We start from the raw sequence: 17079 nt of genomic DNA, 5'->3' as shown, positions 1-17079 counted from the left end.
GTTTATAAACCATAATGCATCACGGAGATTGACATGTAAATGGCCCAGGTTGTTTCCGATCCTGAAATAAATGACTTCATTGATGAAAACAATACTGAACTGATCCAAATAACATTTGCAAGAGCTCAGAGGTTCTATCTATGGCTGGCATTTATCATCTCAAGCTCAAATAAAAAGCTTCAATATGGATTAAAAATGGCCTATACCCATCCAGACAACGTAGATCTGTCATGCAAGCACTCGAGGAGGAACGGGCAGTGTTTTTTTTCTTGAGGAATCTTTAACTGTGTGGACTACGAGACATGGAGCAAACTCAATTCTGGAGCAGGAACTCGTCCGATCGTGACCCCAGGTAAGTCTCCTGGTGTCTTATAGCGTCCGCAGAAACGAATCTATACCGGGTTTCCAACTCGAATCAAAATCCTAAACAGTAGCTAATAGTCCCGGTGCTGCCTGGTTGCTTCCGCAATCTGATTTTCGGTGCTTTCTGTCTGTTGGGTTTGAACTTACTCATTCTGACTGTGTTGTGCTCATTCTAGTGCTCCTGCTATCCTACGAGCAGGTGTATTGGCCATTGTAAATTGCCTTTAACACACATGGGAACTAATATCAGGGAGATGTATGTTGAAAGGACTAAATGGAGAATAAATGGGTTTAGTTTAAATTTCTCATTTATGGTTGCGGTGAACTCAGTGCAGCGGATGGCCTATTTCTGTGCCAATGAGGCGATGATAATGAAAGGTCTCTGGCCGAAACGTCAACGGTTCATGTTCCTCCATAGACATTATCTCACTTCATCAGATCCTCCAGCATTTTTGTGTGTGTTGTGTAAGCCAGCGATGCACTTCTGTGAATGCGACACAAATCACTGGAAAAAAAAATTCTTCAGTTAACTCCAGTTGGAAGTCAGCAACAGAGGCGGCGGGGGTGGAATTCAGACAAATAGCAGGAATAATTTTCCCAGAGAGTTGTGGGAAACGATGGGAAGAGGGACTACAAACTGGGTGGGGGAGGAAAGGTTGCTGGCATCAAGAACAGCAAGTAATTTTCTTTGCATTTGAAAAGTAATTGAATGAGCATTTCATATCCCGCATCTTTAAAGTGCTTTAGTCCCAGGTTTAGAACAATGGAATAGATGGCTAACATTCACAGAATCACAATCGGTTAAGGTGCTTTATTTGGTTTAAACAAAGTAGAACGAAGGCCATTCTTCTTTAGTGCAAGTTTCTATCATTCTAAGATCATTATTATTGGACAACAGTCCTCTATTCTATCAAGCTCCCGACTCTAGATTTCGTCGTTCACCCCCTGATAGCGTTGCACCCGCGTGTTGTGTGCGGTGAGAGGGCGGGAGTAGTTTTTGCCCGTATGTTTCTCGCTGTGTGACTATGGCAGGGTTAGAGAAGTTTCTGTTTGGATCTGGAACTAAACTCATTGTGATACCAAGTAAGTACTTCCATCTCCGCGACACTAGCTCTGCAGCCGGATTACAGCATTCCTCATTAAATACAGAGACGTAAGGCACGATTGCGGCACGATTGGCTGTACTGCCTAAAGGTCCAAGATTTTACAAATGGGGATCCATTGCAGTCAGACCGAGATTTCACCGAAACTTGAAGTTGTATTTATATATCTGGAAATAATCAGTGGACACACGAGAAACGAAAGCTGGTCGTTCAGCCCATGAGATGCATGTGGCTCTAAGTGGTGCTACCCTATCAGTCCTATCTCATTCGTCATGTTTTTTTTTCGAACTCTGTCACCTCCGCTTCGATAGTTAATTGCATCAAGGGGTAATTTGCAATTATTCTGCTGCATGTCTTCGGAATGTTGGGGAAAATAGAGCACCCGAGAGAAAACCGGGGAGAACGAGTAAACTGCACATAGTTAGTGTTGAATACGTTCTGTGTGGAGTTGATGACTGAACCCGTCCCTCTAACGCTCCGAGTTAGTAAACTACTAAAGGATAGTGCTATCGCGTTATAGTTAGATGTTTTGTTTGAGAAATAATTAGAACAATGTACAGTACCACTTCCGGGAGATTACCTTTATCTGGTAGGAAGGGGATTCTAATTTTGTAGGAGGGAAGGTTGAGAGTAATTTGAATGGGAATCTTAGCTCGGCAAAGGATTGAAACGGGTTGCTCGAGTGTAATTCATTGGAGTTACGGACAGGAAAATAAAAGGCAAAGAAGCGTTGATGCGATGAGATTATGTAAGATAGCTGTGTAGCAACATAAGTCGAGATGCGTAACACGAATCTGTTGTCCTTTTCCTGGGATGTGAATGTTTTGCAATACCTGGGCATAGTTCGCGAGACACTTTTAAGCAATAGTTTTGGCCAGGGATGTCTGCATGGTGTCTGCAGCTCTCCTTCAAATGTTAACTGACATCACGTCAGCTTCCAGTGGAAACTGTGGCTCAAAAAGATTCATTGATCCTCTTCCTGGCAGTCGCTGCAAATCTTTGAGGCAAGCAGAAAGGCTTAGAATCAGCTGTCGCCGCGAAATTGGCTTAAACTTAGAGAGCAAATGTGCGTGTTGTGTGGTAGGAAAGAAAGGACTTTGTTGAGCTGCGAAATAAAACTGCTGAGCTCCATGGGTTTCCTTTGCAAAATCGACTCTGGGGTTATCAATGAAAACTCTTCAGACTGGGTTGGGGGAAGGAATCTGCCTATTTGTAAAATCGAGCAGCTGATTTATTCTCTGTCGCTTTTCTAGCTTCTTCATATTAGAATAAAAGACAGTTTCATTGTATAAGGAGATCAAGTCTAACACTCATCCCCCCTCCATTTGACATTTTTCTCTTCACACTTGTTGATTCTACCTGTGTACACTTCGCTAGTCCCTGTTGCGGTCCTTGGAGGTACCCTAGGGGTAATCTGTGTTTCTCTCACATGCTGAAATATAAATTGTAAACCACTATTTCGTGTAAGAAAGGGACAAGAGAATCAAGAGAAGACGTCTGTGTTCAGGTTAAAGAGAGAAATTTAGCGAGTAAGTGGAAAAATATGAAGGACTTAACCATAATAAAGTAAGTTGTGTGCTTCTAATATTGTTCTTGCTCTTGGAGTCAAAATTCAATTAATGGTCCGAATAGCCTTCTCGTCCTGTGATGGTATCGGCCAGTCTCAATTGGGCATACACTTCACCGGTTCGCTGTACAGCTGTCACAATTTTGTACTTAACCCCCTTCACCATTGCTCATTGGAACGAGTGAGTTATTGTACAGGTGAGTGTCACTGTGTGGAAGATGTTGGAAGCTCTGAAAAGTTGATATTCGGTCCAGGAACGAAACTAACTGTGATAACCAGTAAGTTCCTTAACATGCATGTCCTTATGTACAATTGACGGGCATGAAAGTTGTATTTTTTTAGCAATCTTAAATAAAGCGGACTTGTAATCTTCTATGACAATTCTGCTAAAGAAAGGGCTAAAATAGTGAATGAATGAATATCACAGGACCTAGGGAATTATAGTCGTGTTTTTTTTTTCAATATATCCCTTTTAATTAGTATGTTGTACAGCAGCTTCGTAATTTATCTGACATCATGATAAAACGTCCATCCGGCTTTAATTCTTGCTCAAAGCTACTATATATTCAAAACTACAACATGCCAGAGTAGAGAGTGAAATAGTGTGTTGATCAAAAGTAACGGGATACAGTAATAATAGGTAGATAGCGCATTGCCCCACCTCAAATAATGCGATTGAGTACAATGGGTTTTTGTTAAGGCATAGTCTACTGTGTGATTATGGAGGCACGCAAGGAAAGTTAATATTTGGAGAAGGAACCCGCATAATCGTGGTACCAGGTAAGTGTGTTTCCATTAGCTGAGCTAATATAGAAACAGAACATAACCACAGAAGGATAACTTATATCTCCCAGGACATAATGCCCAGTACCCGCCTTTGCCCCATGTCAACTAATATTAATAAATCAATCGCATCCATGCTTAATTAACTAACAGAGACGCTATCTCTATTTGTCAAAGGCGTCTCCGACTTCGGCTATCCTGTGAGTGCATAATTCTACTGATAAAGACATAGATAAATGACTCTGGGCACGCGTCCATTCCCAATGGAGCAACACAATCACTCTCATTCCTCAACTCCCTATTTCCCTATGTCCTAGCAACATATTCTGCCTTTCATACACATGCCCTTGTTTATTCCTTGCCATTACTTACACTGCGGGGCAATTTATAGCAGCTTCTTATTCTACCAACGTGTCATTGGGAAACGGATGGAAGCTAGAGCATCTGCAGGATAGTCTCATGTTCACAGAACAAACATGTAAACTTAAAACAAGCTGCTTCGGATGTTAGAATTGAACTAGGGTCAATGGAGTACAGAACCCCAGACTTCCACGACAACGGGATTAATTTCTTTCTGCATTCGCAAATGTCTTTGTTGCTTGAAAATCTTTCTCGCTGATTGAATGCATTTGTAAGATGTTATGCCCCGGTTTGGCAAGACCAAATATGGTCCAAATGTTCGAAAGAAGGACCAAGATGATTCCAATCGCAGAATCACAGTTGGCTACGTCTTATTTGTTAAACAGTGCAGACGAAATGAAATTTATGAGACATAACTTTCTATTATTTCATAGTCAGGGATGATCATAAGATGGTGATTCCATCAAGTGCATTGCCCTCCGTGGAGCATGCGGCTCCCGTTAGGATACGTGCGGAATAACAGTCAGCGGGCGAGCGTTTGCTTGGACATTTATTGGTGTGCAAAGGCAGCAGGATCTAAATAGCTCATATTTGCCATAGTGACTAAATTCAATATGACATCGAGTAAATACTTTCTTCTCCTACCACCGCACCAAAGTCAGCAAAATGCCAGTTGCTAGATATTGCATAAATCAAAACTAACGATAATAAGCTAGTAATGGACATCGTAGCACTTCAAGTAATATGGTGGATCCCTGTAAAATTCAGTCTATCGTGTGATTATGAAGCCATGCAACGAAAGCTAGTATTTGCAGAATGAAACAGAATAAATTTGGTAGACAGTAAGTGTGACCGGGCGGAATTGAAGGGATTATAGAGAGAATAAAATGGTTTTAATGAAAGATCAGTGCACTTGGGTACTTGATGCTCTATGCGGAATCGATGGACAGCATAATGTAGTTCCACGATATTCGGTTATAATTCTAAAAAGGAATTAAGATTTTCCCAAAAATGTGGAGGGAAGAAAGTAGAGTTGAAAACAGGCCAGGAAGAAGATGGCGGGTTTCGAACTGGTGAGACAATTTAGTAAGGCAGAAAATAGTTTCAGAGTCAGGTCTGACTGCAAAAGGTTTTTTTTTGCTGGATATTGTGCGAATATAGCAGCAGGGATGCCGTTGATATTTGGCGTCGGAACCAAGCTGACAGTAGAACTCAGCAAGTAAGGCAATATTCTTATGAAAGCTTTAACAGCGATTGCCAGTTGAAAGCAAAAGTGTCGACAACGTATTTATTAACTCCTGCGGAAATTGTATCTTTAAACTAAATCCCTTTATTGTGCGGCCACATAACTCAGATACCGAAACTGCAGTCTCGACTGTAACCGCCGCTGTTTTCTGTCTGTTTGGAGCTTGAGCGTTCTCCTTCTGATAGTGTGGGATTGCTTCGGGATGTCTGGTTCCATCCACGTTACAAAGGCCTGCGAGTTTAGGGAAGGGTTTAGTTCGTCACTGGAATTTGGCACTGGCCGGTGGGTATGTGGTCAAATCTGGAGCGGGAGGGAACAGAATGTGATGGGCATGTGGGGAGAATACAATAGTACTGTTGTGGGTCGTGTTTGGTTGTCAGTATGCATCTTTCAGTCATTCCATTAACGTATTTAAATGTTCAACCAACAAACCTCTGTACCAAGATAACCTCTTGAGCTCCGAACTGCAGGAACTATAATTGGTTCTGTGCTCTTAACTGCTTGTAGAGGAAAATACGAACAGTATCGAAGAAGCATATCACAAAGTAAACCAGTAATGCCTATTATGCTCATAATGCTGCCCAGGCATTTCATTGCCGACTAATAATTATTATGTACACTAAAGCGAGGTTAATGAACAGGACTTCCTTCAGGCACCACTGCTACTGAGGAGTTATATGAAGCACAATGCTAATCATAATTTAAATGATTAAACCAAAATCGTGATTAATATAACTCCTCGTTCCTTCAATGGTGCAGTTTCATAATACAGGTAGCTATCATTATGTCAAAAACGTTAGGACGCGTGAAAAATTAATGTAGCACGTGAAAGAAATTGGAGTCAACCCATCCTCTACAGATCAATATAGACCAAGGTCATTTTGTATTGCCGGTTGGCACTGTGTGAATGTTGGTGGCGGTGCAGACAAACTGATATTCGGATCAGGGACCAAGTTAACCGTGACGCCCAGTAAGTATTTCAAAATAACCCTCGTTAATGTCCTTGCACTCGTAACAAAAAGATAATATCTGACCTAATCAACAGGTCAGACAGAAAGTATGGAAAAAGACTCTTCTGTATTAACGGTTCAGTTCGAAAACCCGACTTGTTCCGTGTTATCCGCCTATTCCCTCCTTAGTTCAGATTTCCAAACTCTTCAAGGACGTTTTACGGTTTGTAGTGCTGGTTTTAGTGTCCAATTTGTAAACAGACAAATTTTGTTCAATGCGCATTAGATGTAGGCACTCAGCAAATCAGGCAGCATCTGTGGAGGTAAATGAGACATCAATATAAGCTAGGAGTCCCATAACCGTTCACGATACAGCAATCTCATCTGACACTTCCCCTTTTTCCTGTATCCTTCAACTTATTCTCTCTCATATGCAAGACATTCAATCAATCAATAATTATAATTGTAAGGCTGACTATCAATCAATAATTATAATGGTAAACCCTCAACTCGACACCACATTAAGCAACTAGTTCAAACGGTTGCTCCGGATTTCAATGATCTATAATATTGGCCACGTACCGGCGTAACCGTGACAGCCAGTAAGTATTTGAGATAGGCAAGTCTCAAAATATTATCCTCTAATTTGTAAAACTGCTTTCCTGTCCTGCAAGACATTCGGGCGCAAGAATGCCACAGGCAATTATACTTAAGTTGAAATAATTTACGAGAACATAACAGTACAGCACAGATGGCACAGTGGCGCATCACACAGAGCTGGTGCCGTCCAGCTCCAGATATCAATTTTCAATCCTAACCTCCAATGCTAACTGCATGGAGCTTGCACGTTCTCGCGAAGACTGCGTGAAAATCCTCCCACAGCCTACAGATTTGCAGGTTGGGAAGTTAATTGGCCACTGTACATGAAAATTCTCCCCGGTTTACACGTGTAATCCGGCGGAATTGATAGGATTGCAGAGAGAATAAAATGGGTTCAGTGAAGGATCAATGTATCTGGGCTCTATGCGGAATCGATGGACAGAATTATGTGGCTGCGTAATATTCTATTATAATTCTGAAAGAAATAAAGACTTCAATGAAACATAAAGGATTTTATTGGGAACATGTGTCGAATGACAGAGATTCCCACAAATAGTGGAGAGGAGAAAACACTGTTGAAAGTCGACCAGTAAGGAGATGGCAAGTTTCCATCTGGTGGACAATTTAGTAAGGCAGAAGAAGATAGTTTCAGAGTTAGGTCTGACTGCAAAACGTTTTTGTGATGGAGTTGAACTATGTGTGAATACAGCACCAGGAACGCCGTTAATATTTGGCGTCGGATCCAAGCTGAGGGTAGAACTCAGTAAGTAGGGCAATATATTTATGAAAGCGTCAACAGCGATTGTCAATTGATAGCAAAGTGTCGACAATGTGTGTATTAACTCCTGCCAAATTTTTATCTTTAAACTAAATCCCTTTATTGTGCGGCAACATAACGCAGATATCGGAACTGCAGCCTCTACTCCAACCTCCGCTGTTTTCTGTCTGTGCATGGAGCTTGAGCGTTCTCCTTCTGACAGTGTGGGATTGCTTCGGGTCCTCTGGTTCCATCCACGTTACACAGACCTGCGAGTTTGGGGAAGGGTTTATTTCGTCACTGGAATTTGGCACTGGTGGGTGGGTACGTGGTCAAATCTGGAGCAGGAGGGAGAGAAGTTTTTTGGGTATCTGGATAGAATACAATGGTACTGATGTGGATCGTTGTCAAATAGTTGTTTGGCTGTCAGCATGCATCTTTCGGTGACTCCATTAACTTATTTAAAAGTTCAACAAATCTCTGTACCAAGATAACCTCTTCAGCTCCGAAATGTAGGAGCGTTAATTGGTCCTGTGCTCTTAACTGCTCATAGGGGAGAATACAAACAATGTCCAATAAATATATCACAAATTGAACTATTAATATGTGTTATAGAAACATAGAAAACATCGAAAATTGGTGCAGGAGTAGGCCATTCGGCCCTTCGAGCCTGCACCGCCATTCAGTATGATCATGGTTAATCATCCAACTCAGAACCCTGTGCCAGCCTTCCCTCCATACCCCTGATCCCTTTAGCCTCAAGGGCCATATCTAACTCCCTCTTAAATATAGCCAATGAACTGGCCTCAACTGTTTCCTGTGGCAGAGAATTCCACAGATTCACCACTCTCTGTGTGAAGTTTTTCCTAATCTCGGTCCTAAAAGGCTTCCCCTTTATCCTCAAACTGTGACCCCTCGTTCTGGAATTCCCCAACATCGGGAACAATCTTCCTGCATCTAGCCTGTCCAATCCCTTCAGGATTTTATACGTTTCAATAAGATCCCCCCTCAATCTTCTAAATTCCAACGAGTATAAGCCTAGTTGATCCAGTCTTTCATCATATGAAAGTCCTGCCATCCCAGGAATCAATCTGGTGAAGCTTCTTTGTACTCCCTCTATGGCAAGGATGGCTTTCCTCAGATTAGGGGACCAAAACTGCACATCCCTTATGCTGTCCAGACATTTCATTGTTGACTAATGGTAATTATGTACACACAAACGAAGTTAATGAACGGAACTCCCCTGAGGCACCACTGCTTCTGATGAGTTACATTAAGCACATTCCTGATTTAGATGACTGAACCGAGAATCGTTATTCATTTGACTCCTCGTTCCTTCAAAACGTTCCTTGGATAAAACGGCGACATGGCATTAGTATGGTTGCTTTCTCTGCCCACTTCGTTTCATGATACAGGTAGCTATCATTATGTCAAAAACGGTATGTCGCGTGAAAATTTAAAAAAGCCCGTGAAAGAAACTGGAGTCAACCCGTCGTCTACAGATCAATACAGTTCCAGAGCATTTTGTACTGCCAGTTGGCACTGTGTGAATACTGGGGCCAATGCGAACAAGCTGACATTCGGATCGGGGACCAAGTTAACCGTGACGCCCAGTAAGTGTATCAAAACAATGTTCGTTAATGTCCTTGCTCTCGTAACAAATAGATAAAATCTGAACATAATCAACAGGTCAGACGGAAGGTAGGGAAAGAGACACTTCTGTATTAACGGTTTACTTCGAAAACCTGATCTGTTCCGTGTTACTCGCGTATTCTCCTCTTAGTTCAGAATTCCAAACCCTTCAAGGATGTTTTATGATTTGCAGTGCTGCTTTTAGTGTCCAATTCGCAAATAGGCAAATTCTGCTCAATATGCAGAAGTTGTAGGCACTCAGCAAGTCAGGCAGCATCTGTGCAGGTAAATGAGCCATCAATATAAGCTAGGAGTCCCAGAGACATTCCTGATAGAGCAATCTCATCTAACTCTTTCACCTTTCCCCTGTATCCCCGCAAATTATTCTCTCTCATGTGAAAATTTCCTAGGCTGACTATCAATCAATAATTATTATAATAGTAAGCCCTCAACTGGACACATCGAATGTGTTCTTAAACTACTGGTTCAAACTGCTGCCCTGGCTTTCAATTATCTAAAATATCGGCGGCGTACCGGCGCAACCGAGACAGTCAGTAAGTGTTTGAGATAGGCAAGTCTCAAAAATATTATCCTCTAATTTTTTAATCTTCTCTCCTGTCTTGCAAGACATTCGGGCACACGAATACAGCAGGCAATTATACTAAATTTGAAATAATTTACGAGAACATAACAGTACAGCACAGATGGCAAAGTGGTGCCGTCCAACTCCAGCTATCATCTTTCAATCCTAACCTCCAATACTACCTGCATGGAGTTTGAATGTTCTCGCGAAGACTGCGTGAATTTCCTCCTATATCCTACTGATTTGCAGGTTGGTAAATAAATTGGCCACTGTAAATTCTCCCTGGTGTGCATATGTAATCATAAGGAATTGATAGGATTACAGAGAGAATAAAATGGGTTCAGTGAAGGATCCATGGACCTGGGTACTTGATGCTCTATGCGGAATCGATGGACAGAATTACTTGGTTCCGTGATATTCTATTATATTTCTAAAAGAAATAAAGAGTTCACTGAAGCATAAAGGAATTTATTGGGAACATTTGCCGAAAAACAGAGTTTCCCACAAATAGTGGAGGGGAGAAAACAGAGTCGGACGATGTGTGAATAGAGCAGCAGGAACGCCGTTGACATCTGGCGTCGGAACCAAGCTGACAGTAGAACTCAGTAAGTAGGGCAATATATTTATGAAAGTGTCAGCAGTGATTGTCAATTGATAGCAAAGTAATTGACAATGTGTGTATTAACTCCTGCCAATTTTTCATCGTTAAACTAAATCCCTTTATTGTGCGGCAACGTAACGCAGTTACCGAAACTGCAGCCACGACTCTGACCTGCAGTGTTTTCTGTCTGTATGGAGCGTGAGCGTTCTCCTTCTGATAGTGTGGTGTTGCTTCGGGTCCTCTGATTCCATCTACCTTCCAAATCCTTGCGAGTTTGGGGCGGGGTTTAGTTGGCCACCGGAAATAGGCACTGGCGGGTGGATATATGGAAACATCTAGAGCGGGGGCGGGATTTGATGGGAATGTAGGTAGAATACAATGGTACTGATGCGGATCGTTGTAAATCTCTGTGTGGTTGTCACTATGCATCTTTCCGTAACTCCATTGACCTATCTAAGAAAATTCAACAAACCACTGTACCTAGATAACCTCTTGTGCCCCGAACTGTAGGAACTTTAATTAGTCCTACGCTCTTAACTACATGTAGGGGAAACTACGATAATGTCGAAGAAACATATCACAAAGTAAACCAGTAGTGCGTATCACGTCCATTATTCTGTCCGGGCATTTCATTGCCGACTGATAATAATAATGTACACTACAACGAGGCTAATGAACAGGACTTCCCTGAGACACCACTGTTATTGAGGAGTTATATTAACCACAAAGCTAATTTAGATGATTGAGCCGAGAATCATGATTAATATAACTCCTCGTTCCTTCAGTGCTGCCGTGTTTTCAGATGCGAGCTATGCCGAGTTGAATAAAATGGCGAAATGTCAGTCGTATGGTTCCTTTCTCTGCCCAGTTCGTTTCGTGATACAGGTAGCTATCATTATGTCAAAAACGGTATGACGCGGGAAAATTAAACGTAGTCCGTGAAAGAAATGTGAGTCAACCCGTTGTCTACAGATCAATACAGCCACAGGGCATTTTGTACTGCCGGTTGGCACTGTGTGAATACTGGTAGCGGTGTGAGCAAACTGATATTCGGATCAGGGACCAAGTTAACCGTGACGCCCAGTAAGTGTATCAACTTAACGCTCGTTAATGTCCTTGTACTGGTAACAAAATGATAAAATCTGAACATAATCAACAAGTCAGACAGAAACTATGGAAAGAGACACTTCTGTATTGACGGTCCAGTTCGAAAACCCGACCTGCTCCGTGTTACCAGCGTATTCTCTCCTTAGTTTAGATTTCCAAACCCTTCAATGATGTGTTATGATTTGTAGTGCTGGTTTTAGTGTCCAATTTGCAAATAGGCAAATTCTGATCAATACGCAGAAGTTGTACGTACTCAGCAAGTCAGGCAGCATCTATGGAGGTAAATGGGCCATCGATCTACGATAGGAGTCTGCATACATATATAAATAATGCTGAAGATTAAAGGGCAATACTAGGAGAAGCCACACACTATGGGATACAGGTAGAACAGGAGGGATAACAATAAGATATAAAAATTGGAGTTATGTCAAAACGGAAAAGAATTGAATAACATTTTGTTTCAAGGTTTCTGAATTGTTCACCTTTGAGTCTGAAAGCAGCTCTTTAGAGTTGAGTAAATTTTGACCGGTAAAGATTTTGAGACGAGATTAAGCGTTTTGTATATACAGGAGAAACTCCACCGATATTTGAAAAGGGAGCCCAATTGAACATCATCCCCAGCAAAAAAAAAAAATTATGCTGATGAACCCATTCAGTGCCAAGCCCATTGCTCAGGAGGTACCTAGAACTGGGTGTGAAATATTACAAACTGCAAATGAAGTATATAAATACGGTTAATAAATAGTCAGCCTTGAAATAACTTCCGGGTCTGTGAATGAAGGATATGCTTTCCGCCCTCGGTATTTCTTTTAGTCAGAAAGCAGCCGTGGTGTTATTCTGAGAGTTAGCTTTTTTTTCCTGTTAATAGTGCCCAAAATGGGAATTAATTCGCAGGGGAGCGTAGCGAGGATTCACTTCACTGGTTACAGAGATGTCGAGTTTATTGACAGCAGTTGTGGAGAGTGCCAGCTTGAGACTTTATGAAATAAGAACAGATCTTTTCAAAGCTTGCAATATTATTCAAGTGATTGTCAGGCTGAATGTTTGCTATTCATAAGTGAACCTCAACAGCTCTTCAACCGTGAGTTATTTACAGTGAAATTAAAGAAAATGAATATGATATGGAAACAGTAAAATAATCGGTCCATATAATTATACGGTCTAGGAAGTTTTCGTTATGTTGTCGACAACACAAGACTTATCAAATAGAAACATTTATAAATATTACATTAGTGAGGCCCTTAATAAACGCACACAATCTCTAGATGTTTTGTACTGCTGGCTATTGCGGTGCAGGTACTCATACAAACGTCAATATGCTATCACTCGTCCGAGGAACGATGTTAGCCACTACACTCAGTAAGTGTTTCAGATGGTGATTACTGGTATCTAATTTCTAAACGTCCACTCCAGGTGATCGAAAAGCGTAAATGATTCACGGAAAGAGCCAGCATTAATTAGAGGGGCGAATGTCTGCCGTTAAATTGTAATATAGCATAAAAATATATATCGTTAACCTACAGTGTAAAACACGCAGAGTAAGTCCCAGTGGGCATAGTAGCGAAATTAGTTAACGTCGTTGCTGTTAGTAATGAAATGTCCATCCCTGGAAATGGGGTCAGAATTGGGCAATTGGGGAAAGGTTGGCGATAGACCCCCTTGAAGTATAAGCAGGAAAATTCACTGAGATTGCAGTGTGTCGAGATCTGAAGTTACTTAAGGAAAAGCTTCCATTTAACTTGACATGGCCACATATTAATCTTCCGCAATTAAAATAATCAGTTTACTCAAGGGATATAATTGTTCAACAGAATAGCTTGAAAAGAGTCATTTATTCGTTGCCTTCATGGCGTTTTTTGGTGGAAGAAGTGTCCTTTCTGGGACAGGAAGCGGCAAAAACTGTTAATGAGGAGACTGGGGAGGTTTTTGTGAAGGAGTCAGGCGTTGTGTGAATACTGGAGGAACTACCCCTCTGATATTTGGAAGTGGGACCAGGCTGACCATAGAACCAAGTAAGTAAGATAACATGCTAATAAATAGAATCGCCATCCACAGCCAGTCACTCTAATCGAAGTCAGAAATGTATAGTTCAGTAAAATATTATTAAAGAAGTGTATCTGTGAAACAGTATTTCCCTATCGGTACACCACCCAGACATGTAACCAAAAAAAAGTGTTAATATATATCTTGTTACCTCTCTTCGTTTGCTAATTCTCAACAAAATTTGTGGAATCTCACCATAGGAACAATAAGGGGACGGAAGCAATTAAGTGTGTGCAGACAAGGAACGGTGTTTTAGAATTGCATCGATTATTCAAGGGAAGTGATTGAGGTCAGATAAAACGTACGTTTTCGTAAGGCTCCTCAGATACAGAGGCCATCACATAAACCATAGCCTTTAAAAGTAAATGTGTAACAATTCTGTTCATTATAGCTGAAGGACGCTAAGTCCTCGAGTCTGACTTCTGCGGGAGGATGAGTCTGTTAAGATTAATGTAATTTGGAAAATGTGTTGAATCAACGATTCAGATAATCATATAATCAAGATAGGAATCGTTATCGTGAAGTCAACTCAAGATTTGATATGGAGAGGCAAAGTTTCACGCGGAGGGCGGTGTGTATATGGAATGACCTGCGAGAGAAAACTGTAGGGGCAGGGCAATCGCCAGGATTAACAGGCATTAGAGGTCAATACGTGGATATGGAAGGTAGAGAGATATGGAAAAAATGAAGGAAAATGGGACTAGCTAACGTTGACACCTTGGTTGCCATAGATGATTTGGCCCCAATACCCGGTTTCCATGCTGTCTAACACTATGATTCTGCTAAAAAGAAACAGTATTCATCCTGTTTATCTTTTCACTGATTCTGCTTGGTCTGCCGTGTTTTTACAGGATAGCATATTTAGTTGTAGATTTCCAGAATCTGCAATTATTTTATTTAAAATTCCAAGAATTTTATGAGAAGTCTGCCTTTATAGATATCAAAAGAGCTCCATTTTTTTTGAGTTGGTGAGTATCATTGTGTGAATGCTGGTGGATCCATAAGTGGGCTGACCTTTGGATCAGGAACCAAGTTAAGGGTGCTACCTGGTAAGTGCTTCAAACCCCAATTACGCTGTGTCCTTGGCAACATTTCGAATTTGGAGCACATCTTCAGAGGAAAAAAATGTTCTGAAGGAATCAATGGTGTACTGTATAGAAGCTATGTTTTAGCACATATATGCAAATATAAAACTAAATAATGCTCGTCCGAAGAAGTATGCTAAACATTCAATGAAATGAAACGATATGTTCAGACTGTATCAGGAGAAGGTCAATTAGGTACAGAACGTTGATGGAAGTTATTAAAATGTAATTTTTGGCTACCTTAATTGCGCATCAGAAAGCTATGAAGCAGCAAATGACCGGAGACCGCTATGTCACGGTTAGGTTTTAAGAGAGTGTGTTTTTCCAATACATTCTGTTATTTAAATGTGGCGTCTCAGAACACAAGAAGTAAGCCAGCTAACTGTATGAATGTAATGCACAAAAATAATCCCTCTAAAATGCAAAATGGTATGATAAAATCTTATAGGCGTGTGCAATGCAGTCTAGTTTTAAATATTTCTCACTGTTCTGTAAAGTATTAGGACAGTTTTGGCTAACATTTGGCTCGGGAGTTAAGTTAACCGCGACACCGAGTGAGTACCTCAGACCATGATTCTTAAATTTCCTTGAGCTCGGTTTAAGTTTGTGGATACGTCTCCACATAGTTGCCGCATAGCTCCCGTGACCTGCTTTCCATTCTGATCTCCGGTGCTTGCCGTTTGGGTTTTCAAGGTTCTGGTGAAGGAATGACTTTACCAGGGTGCTCCGTTTTCCTCCCACTTCCCAAAGTCGTGCTGACTCACAAGTGCATTTGCTGCTTCAATTTTTCTTCAGTGCGGGTGGGATCCAGGAGAGTTAGAACGAAAAGATTTTATATTCCACGTCTTCGAGGAATATAGGAAGGAGAGGATGATTTGTGGTATGTTCCAAGTACCTGCATGGGCTTGATACAGCCAATATATAACCAAAGATATATAACGAGTAAAATATAACCAATAGCTGTGCAAATCACTAAGATTTCATGCGCTCGTGTTTAACGAAGTTAGAGAGGCTGTTCCATGGTGAAATGATTTATGGATCATAAATGTTAACTTGGAGTGGTAAATTACGTAGCAGAAACATTACGCTTTTTCTGAAAAAGATTGAAATTTTAGTAACCTTTGCAAGGGTCTCAGGCATTGTGTGGATTAATGGAAGCACCAACAAGCTAACATTCGGGAGTGGAATCCGACTAATTGTAGAACTCACGAAGTTCTACTATTCTTATTTCGTAAACAAAATAAGTTGAAAAGTTGATTATTAGCGTCTTTTAAACTGACCTAACCCACAGGCTCCTATGATTAGAAAAAAAAATAGTTGTTCGTCGCTAAATCTGGTTTATAAAAAGACGCTCTGTGTATATTTCCCCTCTTCTGAATGACTGCGTGCCACGTATTTTCATCTAAGCGTGCGTGATGAAAGGTTCAGTGTCCACTGTAAACTGCCATAGCATATATGGATGATAGGAGAATTAGGAGGGAAAGAATATGAGAAAGAATAGTTTACACGGAAATAAGTGGAAACACGGAACTGAGGGAATGCTCAGAATAAACTAAATGAGACAAATGGCATCCTAAATTAATATGAAAATTGAATTAAGTCAATTTTATACAGTTTTTTGATAATTAAATGCAATGGAGTGTAATAGGACGTTTAGATGGAGAATGTACTCTATTACACAAGGCAACGCAAGTTATTTGCCCCCAGCACCCCAATAATGGATCAGGGAGATGAAAAGGGTGAACAGGAGAATGTACACGAAGAATAGGAATCGGATTTATTTTATTTCCATTATTCTATTGCCCTGTAACTGGACCAGAGAACTGAACGAATAAGTGTTCAGTCGGGGGGTTTTTGTGACAGGCTCACGCGTTGTGTGTATGGAGGAACAGCAACTCCTCTGATATTCGGAGGTGGGACGAAGCTGACCGTCGAGCCCAGTAAGTAGTACCAGGTGTTGTTAGTTACAGTCGGTTCCTCAAGAAGAATGTATGGTTTAGTAACATATCACCATACTGACATTAATCTGTGTTTGGAGAATATCTGGGCGAGTAAGGAAAGATATATAGTATATCCGATATAATACCTCGTACTTTAATGGTAGCAAGGTAAATGTTATCCCGTTTAGAGGGTAAAGCGGATATAAATTGCAGAAGGGCGAGAAATTGGTGTGATTCTAACTATCGGTTAAAAGGGAACGACAAATGATAGAATTTTGAAGTATAACTACAAAATTGGCAAGTCAACGGCGTCAATGGACAGAGAAGTAGAGTAATGTTTTAAGTCGAACACGCCATGT

General features: G+C 41.0%; 1 protein-coding gene across 2 annotated transcripts in view; it reads left to right on the top strand.

The window, feature by feature from the left end:
- The first annotated feature begins 333 nt into the window (after positions 1–333).
- Positions 334–17079, top strand: part of LOC140203921 (T cell receptor alpha chain MC.7.G5-like) — a 109583-nt gene continuing 92837 nt past the window's right edge. The window contains exon 1 of one of the 2 annotated variants that reach the window (XR_011887448.1): positions 334–352. Coding sequence is in view for 1 of the 2 variants with exons in the window: in XM_072270066.1 (XP_072126167.1) it covers positions 1389–1446 (58 nt within the window). In the remaining variant the exon portion in view is untranslated. Of the gene's footprint in view, positions 353–1379; positions 1447–17079 lie in introns of those variants that run through there. The other variant, XM_072270066.1, reaches the window with a different exon arrangement.

This window comes from Mobula birostris, chromosome 10, assembly GCF_030028105.1.
Source record: "Mobula birostris isolate sMobBir1 chromosome 10, sMobBir1.hap1, whole genome shotgun sequence".
Classification (NCBI taxonomy): domain Eukaryota; kingdom Metazoa; phylum Chordata; class Chondrichthyes; order Myliobatiformes; family Myliobatidae; genus Mobula; species Mobula birostris.
Note: the sequence above shows the minus strand (reverse complement) of the source record. Positions and strands in the feature narration are given on the sequence as shown.